This window comes from Meriones unguiculatus, chromosome 19, assembly GCF_030254825.1.
Source record: "Meriones unguiculatus strain TT.TT164.6M chromosome 19, Bangor_MerUng_6.1, whole genome shotgun sequence".
NCBI classification, from domain to species: Eukaryota; Metazoa; Chordata; class Mammalia; order Rodentia; family Muridae; genus Meriones; species Meriones unguiculatus.
The window spans coordinates 72034779-72054599 of record NC_083366.1 but is presented as its reverse complement, the minus strand read 5'-3'; the positions used below and the strand labels follow the sequence as shown (position 1 = coordinate 72054599).

The window sequence follows — 19821 nt, the reverse complement described above, 5'->3', positions numbered from 1 at the left end:
CCACATGGGTGCTGGAAATTGAGTCAGGTCAGGTGGTCTAGAAACAGATAGTGCTCTGGAAATAGCTGAGCCAGCCCTCTTGACAGCTTTAAACAGCATATATGCCTTGTGGAGTTTCTTACAGATGGCCAGCCTTCTTAGCATAATGTTCTTGTGGACTGTGTACAGTTTTCCCTTCTTTATTCATATGCTGCTTTCTCTACCCCACTGTGTAGTTTCAGTCTGGACATCATTGTGATGTTTATTCTAAGCGTCCCTGTGTGAGTCTGTGTAGCATGCCACCATTTGTTCTCTGTATTGCCAATCAAAGCCAACTAACCAGTGCTGAACAATACAGAGAATAGGGTGGGATATCCTGGGTCTGGTGAAGGGAGAACGAATAGGAAGTGAAGGATATAGGAGAGGACCAGGGAACCATCAAGAGAAATGAACTGGACCTAGAATATGATTAAAAAGCAAGTATAATGTGGGAAATCTAATGGGAGGAAGCAGTGCTAGCTTGGAGATTTAGGATTGAGTAATTATTGCACAGCATTGTGCTTTAGGCTAATAAATCCCAGTCTCTGTGGTTATTTGGATATGTAGCCAGTTAGGGAGTAACCGCTGCTTTACTAAAATATAAATCAATGTTAAATATCAGTCTTTCAACACAAGTCTGTGAAATTGTTCAGTAAAGCAAAAGAATAATTTAGTGATCTTACATATAGCTGGTGCATTTTTTTCTCTCTCTCAATCTTCCTTTCTTTCACAGAATCTTATAGGCTGGCCTAACACCTGAGTGCTAGTATTAAATGTGTTCACTACCAGGTCCAGTTTATTTGAGATTCTTACTGGTACTAAATGTTTGTATTTGAAATAGTGCAAGTACCTAATATGTAAGAATCCTCAAGGGTTCAGTAAAACCTCTCTGATAAAAGCCATTAATAAAGGTCAAATTGTAAAGCTGAGACTGTAGTAGGTAGAGTACTTCCCCAGCACATTCATACAAGGCTCTGAGTTTGATTGACTTCATCTTCCACCCCCATATCTGTGACAGGGGGAAAAAAATCAAGATATTTAATTTGAGAGAATGAGTGATTCAGTTATCCTACTTCTGAAAGTAACATGGAAGCTGTTGATTTATGAATATGATAATGTAGGGATGTTCAGACTTTCAAGCAACAGGAGAAATCTTTTAAATCTTCTTCTTCTTTTTTTTTTTTTTTTAATAGACTTAGGAGTCATACTGCTTAGGTTTGCTCCTAGTTGTTTGGTTTGGTTTGGTTTGGTTTTGATTTTTATCAAGACAGGGCGTCTCTGTGTAGCCTTGACTGTCCTGGACTTTGTAGACTAGGCTGGCCTTGAACTCATGGAGATCTGCTTGCATCTGCCTCCCTGAGTGCTGGGTTTACAGGCGTGTCCCACTGCAACCAGCCTTAGTTTGCTTACCTAGTAGCATATAACTGTGTTTTATAGTAGTACTAATATTCAGATTGCTTTGAGACATTTTGAGGATGAGTCAAAATGAGTTCTAAAGGTCTGTCTTGCCCCAGATCATAGTTTCAGGAACAGCTGGGAATAAGACATAAAATTTTGAGTCCCCTGAGCGATATACCCCCCCATTTTTATAAAAAAGAAGTATTTTTGCTGCATTAAAAGTATGTGTTAAGTGGGTTTAAAATTATGTGTTATGTGCTTTTCTCTATGTGTGAATATATGTATGTGTATGTTTGTGGGGCCAGAGGCATCCAGTCCCTCTATCTGGAGCCACATGCAGTTTTGAGCCACCTGATATGGGTGCTAGGAACTAAACCTAGTCTTTGGCCAAAAGCATTAATCAATCTTTACTGCTAAGCCATTTCTCCAGCCCCAATACCCTTTCTTTATACAAATAAAGATTACTGTTTTGAGCCAGGTGGTAATGTTGCCCTTAATCTTAGCACTTGGGAGGCAGAGGCAAGTGAATCTTGAGTTTGAGGCCAACCTGGTCTACAAAGCAAGGTCTAGGACAGCCAGGACTGCACAAGAGACCCTATCTAAAAAACAAAAAGATTACTGTTTTAAATACTTGTGGCCAGGCCACATTTAGATGTATAAAGTAAATGAAACAAACAAAAATATTTTGTGATTAACAATTGTATACTGTTTACAGTTTAGACTTGGGCATTTCTTGGTCTGGAAATAGTTAAAAATTTGTTAAGTTTTTTCTTTGTTCCTTTAAATAGCCTTTTACAGTTGTTTCTTACTTTAGCTGATTAAAACATTAACACCTAGCATTAAGAGGCATACAGAAATCGTGTCATTTTGTTATTAAATTTAAACACAAAACTTGAAAAGGAAAAATAAGATTCATAGAAACAGGGTTTTGTTTTGAGACAAGTCTCATGTCATGTAGTCCTTTGCTGGCCTGGAACTCACTTTGTTAGACTAGGTTGGCCTCTAGTTCACAGAGAGATCCTACTGCCTCCTGGGTGCTTGAATCAAGGGTGTGTGCCACCACACCTGGACTAGACACTTAGTTTCAAAAGTAACTTTATTCTTCTTGTATGTGCCTATATGTTGGAAAGTTATTCCTCTCAAGTAGGTTACAGTGAAAAGAGTTCTACAAACTAAATTACCAGGACAGTTTCAGAATCCAGCCTGTGGGAAATACTAAAGGTTTTACTAAACAATGAAGAAACAGTATGAAGGACCTGCTAGAATCAGTTATCAGAAAACTTCACAGTAAAGAGAAGTGTAGGATCAGATGGCATTTAAAGAATTTATACCATTTAAAAAAAAATTGAATAAGGGCCTTGAGAGAGGGCTCAGCAGTCATGAGTACATAACTGCTCTTTCAGAGAATGTGAGTTTTCATTCCCAGCACCTGTGTCAAATGACTCATAACTGTCTATACCTCCAGTTCTGGAGGATCTGATACCCTCCTTAGGTCTCTGCAGACACCTATGTGTGTATACATATACAGATACACATAAATGAAATTAATTGCTTAGAAACAATTTGAACGCTTCCAAATTCACTTGAGACCAGTGTGACTAATACAATAGCAAGATGGGCAAATAATTTAAGAAGAAAACTTTATGAAAATAGATGTAAGAATTGCCAGTAAAGTATTAAGAAACCTGCCAAGCTTTGTAGTGGCACCTGTCACCCTTTGGGGGTTAAAGCATGAAGGCTATCATAGGTTCAAGACTGGCTCTAAAGTGAGACCTTATTTTTTTATGATGGCTCAGCAAGAAAAAACACCTTGAAAAAAAAGCCTGACTTCCTCAGTTTTATCTCTGGAACCCACCAGATACAGCAGCAAGCATTTGTAATCTCAGCACTCCAGTGGGGAATTGGCCAGCTAGCCTGGAGTGTACAGAACAGTGACAGAGACAAAAAAATGTCTCCTTCAAAACAAGATGTAAGGAGAACAGCCTAAGAAATTGTCCTCTGGTTTCTGAACTTGTATGCTCTCTATACACAAGTACACACAAAAACTAGGAAACCAAATCCAGTATCATATTAATTAAAAAATAATTTACTACAACCAAGTTTGATTTGTTCCTGTGATGCAAGGATACTTCTGTGCAAAAGTCAGTGTGGTTGACTTTTGCATGTTGACTAATTTTATCTCAATAGAGTACGACTTAGGCGAAACATTTCATGACTGTGACATTAATGTGATAGGCAATAAAAAAGTAAAGGGAGCAGTGAGAACACAACCCTTGGAAAGGAGAAAATGTTTGCAAATAGTATCTATCTGAAAGGGAACTCAGACAACTCAGAATTAAACATTTATAACTACATTATTTAAAATATAAAAACAGCAAATTTAAGTAGAAATTGGTCCAAGAAAGAAATACCATTAAGTAAATGAAAAAAATGTTCCACATCATTACTTGTCAGACAGGTCAAATCTGGAAAGGACCACTGTACATTTGTGAAGAGGACTGTCGAGAAAGCAGAAGGCAGGTGTGATGTAAGAAATTGGAAATGAGTGTGGCGGCTGTGGAAGAAGGGAAGCAGTCAAAAAACTTAAAGTAGAAACAGCACATGTGCTGAACAGCTTTCCTAGGGAGAAGAGTTGCTTTGGCTGAGTTCCAGGGGTCCTTCAGAGGCTGGAGTACCTTGACGCAGAGAGCAGGTGCTGAAACAGAGGCCTGCAATGTACTCGAGAAAGACTGAACTCTCACCAGCCCTTCTCCTTTAAAATCAGTGCAGCATGTATTTTCTGAGTTCTTACTATGTAACTTAACTAAAACCTTGCTAATATATAAATGCTTCTTGTCTGTGAATAAGGTTATATTTTCATAGAGGCACCACATGGAGAGCAGTGTCAGGTGCTGTCAGTATACAGTTAAAAGCTGCACGAAGTCTGTACAGTACCTCAACTGAAGCCCCAGCTCTTTAATAGCTTATTCAGCTTTGAATAAGCATTCTCATAATCCAGCCTGAGTAACCTATCACCAACTGGGGTCCAAGCTGTTAACACATGAGCCTTCAGGAGGGATATTTAGGCCATAACCCATAGAATCAGTAATCCCACATGTGAGCGTCCATGCAAAGGAATTGCATTCTTTAGGCAGCAAGATGGCTTTGTGAACCACAGCATTCAGTTTGCAATCCTGAGTTCAGTTCCTGCAACCCACAGGCAACCTCCAGAATCACACTGGCACATATGTCCATGTACCATGAACACACAAAATAATAAAATATTTCTGTAATTGCATGTGAATGTTTTTTCCCTCCAGCATATTCATGGTAGCCAACATGTGGAAATGACCTAAATGTTCATCAGCAGACTAATGAATAAAGGAAATTTGTGCACACATAAAATAGAATACTGACTAGCCTTTAAAAGGTCTGTCTGCCCTGCACAACAATGTGTATAAATCTTGAAAACATATTGAAGCCAGTTAACGATCATGATAAAATAGCTTGCTTATATGACTATATGAAATTGTCAGATTCATAGTTAAGGGTGAGGGTTGGAGAGGTGGCTTGGCAGTTTAGGCTATTGTTTTTCCAGAGGACCTGAGATCGAACCCCCCAACTCCTCTATTAGGTGCCTCACAATCACCTATTACTCTAGCTCCAGGGGATCCAGGGCTTCTGGCTTTAGACATTCACACAGACATGTAACTTGAAGTAAATTAAGCCTTAAAGGGGGGTATAGTGGGGGCTGGAGTGGGCTTAGGCTGGAAGGAGGACCATGAGATCTTAGCTTGATAAGTAGTACCAAAATGACTAGGATACTGTGATAAGTATTCTGGAAATTTTCAAAAATGAGAAGTAATCAAATCTCAACTATTTTTACTCTGCATTGTGAAGTTTGAATTATGAACTGATGATAATGCGCATGTTTTTTGCAGGTGTTAGTAAAATGGCTTTTCGTCACTTAATTGAGTTCACATACACAGCAAAACTAATGATACAAGGGGAAGAAGAAGCCAATGATGTGTGGAAAGCGGCAGAGTTTCTACAGATGCTGGAAGCTATTAAAGCGCTTGAAGTCAGGTAACTTAAGATTATAGTATGTGCCATATCATTAAGTAGGGGCATCATGAAACTAAGAAAATAATGGATATTGATTTGTTTCCCCATTTGCATTTGGTTTCTCAAGTAAAACTCAAGATTAAAGCAGCATCTCTAGTGTCTAGGCTGCTCTTCAGGGTGCTACCAGAATACATAAATTATTTTTGTGTTAACTATTATACTAAGAATGTTAATAAAAATAGGCCAGATGAGGGTAAAGCAATAAATGGCTATTTTAGTCAAAGTTCTATTGCCGTGAAGAGGCACCATGACCATGGCAACTCTTAGAAAGGAAAACATTTAATTAGGGCCGGATTACAGTTTCAGAGGCCTAGTCCATTATCACAGCCAGGAGCATGGGGTCACACAGGCAAACATGGTACTGGAGGGATAGCTAAGAGTTATACATCTGGATCTGCAGGCAACAGCATTTTAAAACCCAAAGCCCACCCCCACTAACATACTTCCTCGAACAAGGCCACACCTAATTCCTGACAAGTAATGCCACTTCCTAATCACCAAGCATTAAAATCTATGAGCGTATGGAAGCCAATTCTATTCAAACCACCATAATGGCCAAATTTCAGTTATCATAATCTAAATATAGTTATATAAGCTTGTTATGTGCTCTGTGTACTTTCTGGGTGATGTAAATCTCTGCCTGAATACTAGAATACCAGCTGCAAAGATTCAGTGGTATTATAGCATGAGAAAAAATCCACTGCTAAGGAATTAGAACTTTGTAACATCCTTAGTCCCAGCTTGAGAGGCAGAGGCAGGTAGATCTCTGTAAGTGCGAGGCCATACTGCTCATTCAGAAACTCTTACAGGATACAGTAAGCAAATCCCGTCAGTTTTTGCACGTGTGGAGCCAAGTAAAAAATGAGCTGAGGGCTCTAGCATTGCTCTAGGTTACCCAAGCTCAACCCCTATGACCTGTGTGAAGTTGCTCAGCTCCTAGATGGTATTATAGTTAGACTTCCTCAAAGAATTGTTTGTGAGGTTCTATTAATGCCAGTAAAGTGTACATTATCTATCATACAGTATTCCAAACGTGTGAACTGTAATTTCACTGCCACCTCCTTCCTTCCGTGTGTGTGTGTGTGTGTGTGTGTGTGTGTGTGTGTGTGTGTGTTTAATGATGATTCAGTATAGGCTATTAGCATGCCAACAAATAAAGTTTTGTAAATCATTTTCCTTGGAGAACAAAATAATTGACTCTTAGCCTGTAATTTCAGCACTCTTTTGGGGAGGCACAGGCAGGTGGATCTCTTTTGAGTTCAAGGCCAGCCTGGTCTACAGAGTGAGTCAGGGTAACAAAGGCTAAACAGAAACCTAGTCTCTAAAAACAAAACAAAACAAAACAAAAAAAGATTTATCTTACTCACTGGTATGGGTTAGTTAAAAGATGTAATTTGTAATAAATCTAGGAGAAAAATTGAATTAAAATTGTCCATAAGTAGCATGTTTTGTTTTATCGAGACAGGGCTTCTCTGTGTATCCTTGGTTGTCCTGGACAGAGAAACCCTGTGTCGAAAAACCGAAAAAGAAACAAACAAACCAAAAAATAGTGATTTTATTCTAATTAGCTCACAAATAAGAACGTTCCAAAGCTAGTTGCCTGCTTCCAGAAGTCTCTTGTTTTCTCTGCTGCTCTTTGTGTTTGAGCCTACCTGGTCTGTGAGCTTGTAGGACTTTTCCTGTTACTGCCTCCCATCTCCCTGCTGGAGTGGGTGCTGGATTAAAAAAGCATAGCACACGTGACTGTCTGGGACACATCACAGTGTTGCGTGCCTGTGTCAGAAACCTTCAAGCATTGCCTGTAAATACCACATTTCCCAGGTACATCTTAAGTCAGCCTCAAAGTATTCTTAGTTGGTACTGCTAAGTAATTACATTGACAAATGTTCATTACTGATTGTTTAATACGAGTCTTGTAATTAAGCATTTCAGAGTAAGTTTTAATGGTCAGTGAGGTAGCTCAAAGAGTGAAGGTGCTTCCTCCAGCCCTCATGACCTGAGGGCAGTTCTTCACACATGGTTCTGACCTCCACTGTATGTGCCATGACATGTATTCTTCACTCCCATTTATATACACGCACACAGTCTCCAAATATTTTTATTCTTAGCTATATCTTTGTGTTCATATTTGTAAACCACTATTTTTCCCACGTTGTTTGCATTAGACTTCAACCCCTTTGGGTTAGGGCATAAACATTTTACATCTTGAGGCATTTGTAAGTTTGAAAAGCTATCACAAAAATTATTCTTTGTGCTGTGCAATATTGTCTAATAGACTAAAAAAACAGTCTTGCTTTGCCATTCAACCGTGAATACAAATCCAGTTAATAAAGGCCTGATAGAAGCACTTGACCACCAACTTAATGTTCTATGGCCCTGCCACTATTGTAGTTTTTCTATGCTTCTCAGTCATCATCTCAAAAGGAACACTCTAGAGTTATTTTTATTTTTGTGTATGTGAGAGTATATGTCATGTGTGTGTCACATGAGATGTCAGCAGAGACCTGAAGAAGGTACAGGTATCCAAGCTGCTGGAGGTACAGGCAGTTGTGAGCTGCTGACCATGGGTGCTGGGACCTCAGCTTGGGTCCTTATGGAAGAACAGTAAGCTCTTAAGTGCAGATCTCTGTAGCTTGTTGAGTTTCAGTCATTCCTGTTTGGATCAGGGGTCTGAGTTTATCTGGTCATACTCATAATTAAATGAGCATTAGAAGCCTGGTTAATAGTAATATAGGACACTGTAAGAAAAACAAAGAGTCAATTAACCTAGACCCGTAGGGGCTTACAAGAAGGAAGCAAAAACCAAAGAGCATACATGAACTAGACCTAGGTCCCATACACAGATGTAGCCAATGGGCAGTTTGATCTTCATATGGGTTCCCTAGTAAGTTGAGCAGGTGGTGTCTATGACGTGGACTCTGTTGCCAGGCTGCCTTGCCTTGTCGTAGTGGATGAGGGGGGCCTCAAACCTGATGTGACCTGATGTGTTGGGGGGCCCTCCCCTTTTCTTAGGACAAGTTGGAAAAGGGATAGGATGAAGAGGGTGGGAGGGAGAGAAGGGAGGGGCCTGTGATCGGGATGTAAAGTAAATATATAAATTAAAAATAAATTTAAAAAACAACACAAGTAATTTGCAATTTACCTCAAATACTTGGACTTCAACGTATATAAGTGTAGGGGACTAAATGGTTTAAGAGTGGATGTTTAGTTTTGGTTAAATTTACTGCTTAGAGGAACAATTGGTAACTAGTTAGTTTGCTGCCAAAGATACAGGGCTCCTTTTAACATTTATAGGAAAGGAATTATTTTTGGAATATAGTGTAAACTTTGAATTATACTGAGAAGTAGACACAAAGGCCTTGTTTTACAATATTAGAATGCTTCCTTGCTTATTTAAAACCTAAAGCTGTAGTTGTCATCTGGAGTTTTTATTCTTCCCTCATTGCATGTAATTTACATAGAGTGCCTGTATGCCTATAACAGAGTGGGTTTTTTGGTGGTGGTGTTTGTTCATTTGTTTTGTGGTTTCTTTTTAATTTTTTGTTCTTGGTATTTTTGAGACAATCTTCCTATGTGGCCCTGACTGTCCTAAAACTCACTGTATAAACCAGGCTGCCTTTAAACTCATAGAGATCTGCCTGCCTCTGCCTCCTGAGTGCTGGAATTAAAGGTTTGTGCCCCACACCTGGCCAGAGTTTGAATTTTTAGCAATAAGATCTAGTGGTATAGCCATTGTCACAATCAGGATCAAGAAGCATTTCTATCATTCCAGAAGGCCTCATGACCCTTGTTGATCTCAGTTCTTACCTCTAGGCAACCACTGATCTGGTAGTTATCACTTAAGTTATTATTATGAGATGGTATTGCATTCATTTTCATTGCCTAGCAGTACTTCATAGAGTAAAAGATAGCTTGGTATTTGATTTATTTTTCCAGTGTTTCTCTGTTAGAGCAATGGTGTTACATACAAGTTAGTGGGTGTGATAATATTTCTCAGTAAACACTTAAAGTTTAGTTCATGTGCCTTTACCTTTGGAAACAGTGGCTCTGCTGGTACAAGGGACTGCAGTTTCACCAGTATACTGAGTATTGTTAATTATTTTTAAAACTTTGCGAACATTTAAAAATACTCATTATTGGGGGGCATACATGCCACCAAGTAGACTCCCAGAATCAAATATAAGCCATGTAGCCTGTTGGGTACCTTTAACTACTGACCTATCTTTCTGGCCTGGGTAGGAAGTCAGAGGGTAGCTTCCAGGAATCTGTTTTCTGCTTTACCATGTACTTTCTCAGGATAAAACTCAGCACTGGTTGCTCTTCCAGAAGTCCTGAGTTCAGTTCCACATGGTGGCTCACAACCATCTATAATGAAATCTGGTGTCCTCTTTACGGTGTGCAGGGGTACGTGCAGATAGAACATTGCATACATAATAAACAAACCTAAAAATAAATAAATAAAACTCAGCTGGTTAATTTTGATGACAAGGTCTCTTAACCCTCTGAGGCACTGATGTCTCAGGATAGCTCTGTGGAGCTGGCTCTCTTCCTCCACCTTCACATGGGGGTTCTGGAGGTCAAACTGAGGTTCTCAGCTTACCCAGCAAGCCTTTATCCACTGAGCCATCTTGCTAGCCCAGCAAACATATTAAAAGAAAAGGAGTTAGTATCTTATACTTGTTCTATATATACAATATGTATACAGTGTTTTATTAAAGCTTTCCTTATAGAAGATGCTCTTAGGTCAGAGTTGGCAGATTCCTCTGCAATGAGCATATATTTACTCTGATAAGAGTATAGATACTTGTGTAAGTCATTGGGGCTTGGGTGTTTTTTAAACTTTTTACTTGGTACATTTACTTGTATGTAAGTTTGTGGGTATGCATGTGCCACAGCACAAATGCCAGAAGTCAGAGGACAGATGGGAGTAGCTAGTTGTTTCTTTTCACTGTGGTTTCTAAGGCTCAAACTCAGGTCATGGAGCAAGCACGTTAACTAGTTGAGCCATGTCATCAGCCCTGTTTTTGAAGTTTAATATGGCAAACATATGCTACTTTTGCCATAATAGACCTTATTTAAACAATATGGTTTGAGGGGCTAGAGAGGTGCTTAATTGTTAAGAGCATTGACTGCTTTTCCAGAGGACTCAGATTTGATTCCTAGCACCCACATAGTGACTCACACTTCTTCGTAACTCTAGTTCCAGGGGATCTGATGCCCTCTTCTGGTTTCTGTGGGCACGCAGGCATGTGGTGTGTAGACATAAATGAAGGCAACATATAAAATATAGAAAGTAAGGGTTGAAGGGCTGGAAAGATTGGCTCAGCAGTTAAGAGCTCTTGCAGAGGATCTGGGTTCAGTTCCCAATACCCACATGGTGGTTCACAATCACCCTTACTCCAGTTCCTGGAAATCTGTTTGCCCTTCTGACCTCTGCAGGCACTGTGCGTGCATGTGGCACACATACATACATGTAGGCAAAATGCTCACATAAAATAAATACATCTAATAAAAAGTAAAGATTTGCAAATTATGCAGTTTTAACATATCCATAAAACCATTACCTCTATTAAGTTATTGAATTAACATTTTCTGTTGTTTATTCATTTTGTAATCCAGTCCTTTTTTCCCAGTCTTAATTACCATACCAATGTACTGTTACCATAAGTTATTCACATTTTCTAGAATTTTACATACAGGTGTGGTAGGTACATACTTTCCTAATTTCATCAGTGGTTTGAAATTCATTGATACTGTTGTTGGATATTATCTGCCTTCCACTCTGAAACAGGGCAGACTTTGTTTTCAAGCTGTTGTGTATGTAAACAACCTTGAAAACAGATCCAAAATAAAGATTTGTTTGTGTCTTTCTTTATATATCCTGCAACAACATGAGACATTAATAAAAAGGTGTTTTTTAATAATATTCTTACTTTTATATTAATTTGGCTTCTGGTAAGTTTTCTCATAATTTCCTCTTGTCATTAGTCACTGATACATGTGACTGTGACCTAATCCATTCACTTTTTCTCATATTGGCTTTACTTAAAACTGCTATTAACAAAACGTGAGTAAATGTCATCTGTGTACCTTGTATCTACAAATAAAAGGCCTCCTTTACTAGGGATACAAGTTGACATTGCGTATAGTTCAGAATGTTTGAATCTAGTCCTAGTTTTTGGAGGGCTGTCTAAAGGCAGTCAGTTCAGTTTTATTTATCACAGGCACCTGAATACCAACTGAGTGGCACTTGTTTCTCCCTCCCACATACCTCCTGGGATGTAAAATACTGTCTCTCTAGCTCCCAGGGTTGTTGCCCTCCTTGTACACACCCACCCCCAAAATTAATGTCTTAGTTTAGCAGCTATATAACTTAGTCTTTCTAGTCATTAGTCATCTATTTCTGCCCAGAACTTACATAGGAAATGTCAGAGCATTTTTATAAAATTTAGAGACCCATTAAGTTTCCCACTTGGCCTCATGTGTGCCATTATAAACATGTTGCTTGGACCAGTGGTTTTTATTCCTCTCATATATAAGATGGTGTCATTCTAATAAGAGAATCCAGATGACTAAAGAAGAGTTAAGTTTGAGCCCTTGCCAATATTTGACTATCTCTTGAAAGTGATATCAACTTTATTGTCCCAGTGTTGTTATTAGGGAAAACAAAGTCAAAAAGGGCAGAATCCTAAATTTTCTAACTAGGTTTATATAAGCTTCCCATTCTTTTTGTCTTCATCATTACTTAGGAAACAGCTGAGAAGAGATGATCCCTTTATGGGGACAGCTGAACTTGATGACCAACATGGCTTACTCAGATTTTTAGACAAGGAGAAGGTGAGGGAAGTAGAGTGGGAAATCATTTTGAGTCAGTGTTTGAATAGGTTATTGTGATAATCAGTATATGTGGAAGGTAGGACGCATAAAAAAACAATACCTTCCTATTATCCAGTTATTATATTGAGTGTGTGATATATTAAAATTAAAAAAAAAAGATGCACCCTTTTCAGACTGTAGATCCAGGAAGCCAAACATGTTTTCATGGATCACAGCCCTGAGGCCTGAAGCAGCTGTTCAGACTGGAGCAGCACATGCATAACCTGAAAAGATCAGGGTAAAGCCCTCGTTCACAGCTCCCAAATGAGTGTCAGTGTGTGAGTAACAACATTCTGTATGCTGCCACTTCTGCACTGTAAGACAGGGAATCTCTTAGGTATCAGAAGTCAGGCCTGAAGTTTACACTTCAAGACCAGTTTCTGATTGTGAATGTATTAACACATTCAGAATGTTGGCTCTTGGCATTAAAATGCCAGTCTGGGTATTTAATAGGCTGCTTCTACCACCTGATTGCAGTTAGTCTTATTAGAAAATGGCCATTTATCATGAACATCTAAATGAATGACTCTGTCTTCCCCAGTGATTGTGGCTTTGGAAGTAGGTGTGCCTTTCAAGTTAGCTCACCAAATAGTTAAGCCACTGGCAACAGCCCATGTGTCAGTAAAAGTATAACAAGATAAATCATGAGGACTGTTGGCCAGAGCTCTGAGGACAGCCTAGGCATCTGCCAGCAAGCATCGGCGCTATATCTGTTTTGGCTTTCATAGATGCTGTTGAGGCTCAGTACCTGCAGCAGAAGGCCAAGTACTTTCTCAATTTAAGCATTTCTTCTTGACTGACCAAAGAAAGATACTTGTTGGACACCTCTTAACCATATTAGTCACAAAGTCTGGTTGACTCCCATACGAAATGGGACTTTGAGACTGGAAGACTTACACAGGTTGGCTATCAATGTCAGTATGTGAACAGCTGCAGCTATTTGTTTCCTTTCAGAGTTGTGCCTTGTAGCTATGACTAAGGGTCAAGACTAAAACCCAAAATCTTTGACTAGACCCTGCCTCCCTTTGCCCGAGTTCCTTCCCATATAACTGGATTGCTCCTAGTCCCCATGTGTGTGATGAGATTGTGGCTCTTCCTCAAAATTTGTTTTCCTTCAAGCAGCTTAAGTCAGGAAGGTAGAGATAGATGAGGAAGGTGACAGACTCAATAAGCAAGGCACATTTTTCTTTTGGTTTCAAGCAGCGTAGAAACTGCATGTTTCTTGCCCCAAACCATGGTGTTTTCAGCCCACCCAACACTTTAGTTGACAGCAGGGTAAAAACTGGTGAAATCATCTGTTTCAAGTTATAGGCCTTCTTGATTTAGTATCTCTCTCCATATTGCTTTCTAGAATAGGATAACAGATCTGTGCCTGTTGGCTTGGTTTGCAGTACACACCCTGGGCATCTGATGCCCTGTTGTCACAATACTGTATCTTAGGCTTTCATGTGATTTTAATGAAAGGATTGGCAGTGAGGAGGCAGAGGTTGGTGGTCCTGTGGCTAAGACTTTTTCCTCTGTTTTCTAGAAATTCAAGAATTTTAGTTCTCATTTTATTCTGTGATCCATTTAGTTATTATTAGTTATAAATGTATGCGTTTAAAGTTTGAAGCTTATTTTCTAGTATAAATACCAGATACTCCAGCACCACCACTTTTTAAAAGTGTCCTTTCTCCATTGAGAAACCCTGGATGTTTTTTTTCTTCCAGAAGTTAATTTATAAGTATTGGTCTGTTTTTTGGACTTTGTTCAGTTCCATTAACTTTCATATATCTATGCTTTGACCAGTTTTGCCTAATTGTTACAACTTTTAGGAAATCCTAAGATTGATCAGTAGAGGCTACCGAGTTTTGTTTTCTGTCTTACATATAAATTTATTGATTTTTTTTTTTCAAAGAACTCTTCTGTGATTTTATAGATTTTTTTTTTAAACCTATACTTTATATTTTCAGAAACAAAGAAAACTCTGCTCCATTAGAGGAAAATACCACAGGAAAAAATGAGGCAAAAAAAAGAAAAATTGCAGAAACTTCCAATGTTATCACTGAATCCTTGCCATCTGCAGAATCAGAACCTGTGGAAATTGAGGTGGAGATTGCTGAAGGCACAATTGAAGTAGAAGATGAAAGCATTGAAACTTTGGAGGAGATGGCTTCTGCCAGGCAGTCTATAAAGTATATCCAGAGCACAGGTTCCTCCGATGATTCCGCTCTAGCACTGTTGGCGGATATTACCAGCAAGTATCGTCAAGGTGAAAGCAAAGGACAGATTAGCGAAGATGACTGTGCATCTGACCCCATAAGCAAACAGGTAGAAGGTATTGAAATTGTGGAACTTCAGCTGTCACATGTGAAGGACTTGTTCCATTGTGAGAAATGTAACCGTTCGTTTAAATTGTTTTACCATTTTAAGGAACACATGAAATCACACTCCACTGAGAGTTTCAAGTGTGACATATGCAATAAAAGGTATCTTCGAGAGAGTGCATGGAAACAACACCTAAACTGTTACCACCTTGAAGAAGGTGGAGTGAGTAAGAAGCAAAGAACTGGGAAAAAAATACACATATGCCAGTACTGTGAGAAACAGTTTGACCACTTTGGGCACTTTAAAGAACACCTTCGAAAACATACAGGTAATCAGCAAATACTTTGTTTCAAGTATAAATTTTTCTACATTCACTTGAAGTCTTAAATCTCACTCCCCACCCATGTTTACTGATAAGCAGGGTATTTTCAAGAAATGCATACTCATTTCTTGAAATATTTGATACTTTAAATGCAAACAGTGTCAGCCTTAAAACTGATTGTCACTTTTATGTCTTTCCCTTTTTTATATTCTTTAAAGAAATATGTAAAATAGTTTATAGGTTATTTGCTAAGTACTATGAATTATTAAATTCTAATTATATTGTGACTTTATTCTTCTAATTTTGTTTCCCATGTTAACATGTTACATAGATACACTTGTATTTTGAGGGAGCATACATTTAATAATCTTTTGGGAGTGTGCTGCATTTCGTGGGTGTTGAGTGGACACGGTATGTGCATGCCTCGTGTGCGCCTCTGTGTGTGCAGGCCAGAGATGATGGCTTTTCCTTGGTATTCATTTTCAGCTTTACTTTTGGAAGCAGAGTCTCAGTGAGCTTGAAGGTAATCAGTTGAGCAAAGCTGCCTGGTCAAGGAGCTTTAAGGATCTACCCTCACTGCCTTCCTAGTTTCTTACATGGTGTCTTATTGTCAGTGAGCAGGCACTTAGCTTACAGTAGGATTTGTAGATAAAGTTTGTTTTTTGAGACACGGTTTCATTGTGTAGCTGTGGCTATCCTGGGCTTGCTTTGTAGACCAGGATGGCCTCAAACACAGAGATCCATCTGCCTCTACCTTCCTGAGTGCTGGGATTACAGGTGTGCACTACCACACCCAGCTGGAATAATATATTTTTGATCCAGAAAAAGAAATCATCTGTCTGTCTCCCTCCAACTCTCTTACTGGCAAATGTTTCAGGACTAGTGGACAGCCAAGGGAGCTGAGGGATAATACTCTGTTCTAAAAGCTATCCCACTCTTGAAGATATTCCAAGAAGTCTTTCTTTGGTTATAGTAGTTTTGTGTCATTCTCACCCAATACACGTGCACGCACGTGCACACACACACACACACACACACACACACACACGGTTCCTTTTCCTTGCTTTTATTCCCCAAGCATTTCTTGCTAGATTTCCTAAGTCAAGCACAAGACCTGTTGGCAGTAACTTAAATTTTTGCCAAGCTCTAAGCCCCCAATGATAAGAGTATGGAGAAAGCACTTACCATGAGCTGCTAAATGTTAGATTCTGGGATAGTTGTGCCTGAGTCTTGTTACATGTAATGAGTAAGGCTATTTGGATTGTTGATATTGGAAATAAAACATAGGTACATATACCATTCAGAATCTTTCTTTGATACTAGAATTTGGACAGCTACTACTGTTGATCTTTTTTTTTTTTTTTTTTTTTTTTTTTTTTTTTTTTTTTTTAATAGCTGTCTCACTGCCCAGAGTGTTGCTTATACACTAATTGAAATTGAGTCAGGTAGATTCAGAAATGTGTTATTCCTCAAGTTCCAGCCCCAATGATGATGACTCACAGGAAAAGAAGTTAGCCTGGAAACAGGTTTTCAAGCAAGAGGCAAGACACAGTCATAGAGGAAAGCATGAAAGCAAGTTGTTTTGCATGCCTTGTGGAAGGATGGATGATGACAGAGTTGGGTCAGAGTAGAGGAGTACCAGGCAATTGCTAGAGCAGGCCCCCTGTAGCATGTGGGGGTCCCTGTGAGTCATTTATGGTCAAAAGTGGTGGGGGCAGTGCGAGAAGAGGTGTATTTAGAGTGAATGTAGGGCGAAAGTACTTTGTTGTATGTCTGTTTTTTGCTCAAAGAGTGTGAGATAACTTAACTTAATTAGCTTTGCTAGCTATAAATGCTAGAGTCACCTGTTCACTGTAGGGTCCATTAGCACCGATGCAAACTGAATTTTGGCGTAAATGTGGAAGCACAGTGGTCAGATTTCTATTTTAGAGAAGTGACTGGCAAAATAGATTGATATGGAATAAAACCTCCTGGCTATAATGAGGGCATCTTTTGGAGTTATCTAAAAGGAGAGGTTAGGTAATGGCAGGAGGAGGGGGTAGATAGAGTAGGGCAGGATCCACAGGATTTGGTGATCTCTGAGACCTGAAGGTGAAAGACTGTGAAATCTAACTTTGTATTGAAATGACTCTATTAACTTAAGAAACCACCAAAGGAAAGTCAGCAAGGGATAAAGGAGAATAACCAGATCCACTTGACATCTGTATTTGAAAAAAAAAAAAAAAAACCTGAGGTGAGTTCAACATGTTTTTAAGTAGTTGCTTGCTACTTTCAAGGAGAGGTGCAGGAAATAAAAATCACAGTTTTGGCTCCAGTCCTGACAATTGCCACTTTGACAAACCTGGTGGATCACTTCATATTGACACCCCTTTATTTGCATTGAGGATAATGGCACCTATCTCACAGTAAGACAAATAAGAAAAGGATGGAACCTCTCTAGAGAATTAACAGTCCACACATCTTAAAAAAAAAAAAAATACCACTGTGTCAGGGTAGCCAGTACGTCACTGGGAGAGTATTTGCCTCCAATCTTCAGGTGTATTATTTGCATTTTGGTTGGTTGGTTTGTTGGTTTATCAGTCTATCCAAACAGGGTTTCTCTGTATAGTCTTGGATGTCCTGGAATTCACTCCATAGACCAGGGTGCCCTTGAACTCAGATCCTCCTGCTTCTGAGTGCTTAAATTAAAGTCATGTGCAACCATTAAGTAGCCAGCTGATCCTTTTGCTTCAGCTTCCCAAGTGTTAGGAGTACAGACATGTACTATGATGCTCTGTTCACAGTCTTTTAAATGAACCACTTAGTATGGCTTAATTTTCTTTTACTATGGCAACTAAACTGTTACACTAAAACTACTACTTTAGTGCATGAGTATGTCATTGTTGCTCTGAGTAAACACAGTTTAGCTAGAATTTGCTAAGTGTGATATTGTAAGCATCCTTGTACATTTAAGTTTTTAAGATGCACATGCTATACACACACACACAAAAGCTGAAAGGATTTGTCTTTTATTTTGTTTTCTTTTATTATTTTGGTTTTTCAAGACAGGGTTTCTCTGTATGGCCCTGACTGTCCTGGAATCTACTCTGTAGATGAGGCTGACCTTTAACTCACAGAGATCCACCTGCCTCTGCCTCTGTTCTAGGATTAAAGGCATGCACCACCACTGCCTGGCTGATTTGTCCTTTTTTTTGTTTTTGTTTTGTTTGTTTGTTTGTTTTTTGTTTTTAATTAATTTTATGTGCATTGGTGTTTTGTCTGCCTTTATGTATGTCTCTGTGAGGGTATCAGATATTGGAGTTACAGACAGACTTGTGAGCTGCCATGTGGGTGCTGGGAATTGAACCTAACACTCTTTAACTGCTCAGCCATCTCTCCAGCCCCATGTAATACTTTTATGGCTTTGTATTGCATGTGTTGTGTGTGTGCACTTGGCCAACACCTTAGTGTGGAGATCAGAGAACAGTTTACAGGAGTTGGTTTCTTCCACTGTCCCAAGTTGTAGGAGTTAAAGCCAAGTTCATCAGCCTTATCAGCAAGTGCTGAGCCATCTTGACATAGCCAGAGACATGGCTTATGTCATTTAATTTTTTAAGAAAATAATTGCCATGTTTAATCTTACAAATATGAAATTCCTTTTTATTCTTTTCCTTTGTTTCTCTTTCCTCCCTCCCTCCTTGTGTCTGTCTGACTATATATGTTGTGTATAGCATATGTATGTATCTGTGTAGAGTGTGTATGCCAGTGTGTATGTGAGCCTGTGTAGTATGCTTATAAGTTCTTGTTAGCGACATCTCCAGCAGCTTGCTTTTTCTTCAAAGACCAGTCCAGAGCCTTCTAACTTAATAATCTTCCAGAATCCTGCCCATTTTTATTAACTCTCCTCTTTTCTCTTCCCCTGCCTTGTTCTCCCACAGAAAGTCAACAAATAGTGATTTCTTGTTGATTAGGGATCTCTTCAGTCTTTTTTTTCTTTTTTCCCCTCCTCCTTTTCAATGAGTGGGTTCTGTGGGCTGTAGAGATGGCTCAGCGTTAGGAGCGCTACCTGTTTGTTCTTCCAGAGATCAAGGTTCCGTTCCCAACACCCACACGGCCACTCATACCTGCTTGTTACTCCAGTTCCAGGGGATCTGACAACCTCACACATACATGCATGCAGGCAAAACACCAACGCACACGAAATGAAAATAAACATTGAAAAAAAGATTAAAAAGCAGAGTGCTTACATGTGTGTCTGTGTTTCTGAAAACTGAACCTGGGGCCTTGTGCATGCCAGGCAAGCACTCTGCCATTGAGCCACGTCTTTAATCCTGTTCCCAGGCTCTATTAAAAGACTTCTGTTTTTACTGCTGTGCTTCTCATTAACTCCTCCATTCTGGCAAACCCTGGCTCCTGACCCCACTGTACAGCTCTGATTTCCTTGGTATCATTTGGCAGTTACGCATCTGTTTGCACTGTCAGCTCATCTACTTGGTGCTTCACCAGCTTCTACTCAGGATTTTGTAATTCTATAACACTTGAGATTTTGATCCATCTTGGAAGTATTCATTGCCTCTGAAAATAACCTCTTTATCTGTATATCATTCCATTCTGTATTTGGCTCCATAATTGTCTATAAAATTATCTCTTGGGCATCTCTACTCTGCTTTGAATTTCTTTTAAAATTCTTTAACCTCGTTTTTTGTTTTGTTTTGCTTTTTAAATTTTATTATTTTATATATATGGGTGTTTGCCTGCATCTAAGTCTGTACAGAGAGGCAAGAAGGCATCAGATCCCCTGGAAGTAGAGTTTATAG

General features: G+C 39.1%; 1 protein-coding gene across 9 annotated transcripts in view; it reads left to right on the top strand.

Moving 5' to 3' along the window:
• The window catches only part of Znf131 (zinc finger protein 131), a 32128-nt gene that overhangs the window by 7152 nt on the left and 5155 nt on the right, over positions 1-19821 (top strand). For 6 of the 9 annotated variants that reach the window (XM_060372893.1, XM_021650154.2, XM_021650153.2 and 3 more), the window contains exons 4-5: positions 5337-5481; positions 14349-15031. In XM_060372893.1, the coding sequence (XP_060228876.1) occupies positions 5337-5481; positions 14349-15031 (828 nt within the window). Of the gene's footprint in view, positions 1-5336; positions 5482-14348; positions 15032-19821 lie in introns of those variants that run through there. The other 3 variants (XM_021650157.2, XM_021650158.2, XM_021650159.2) reach the window with 2 other exon arrangements.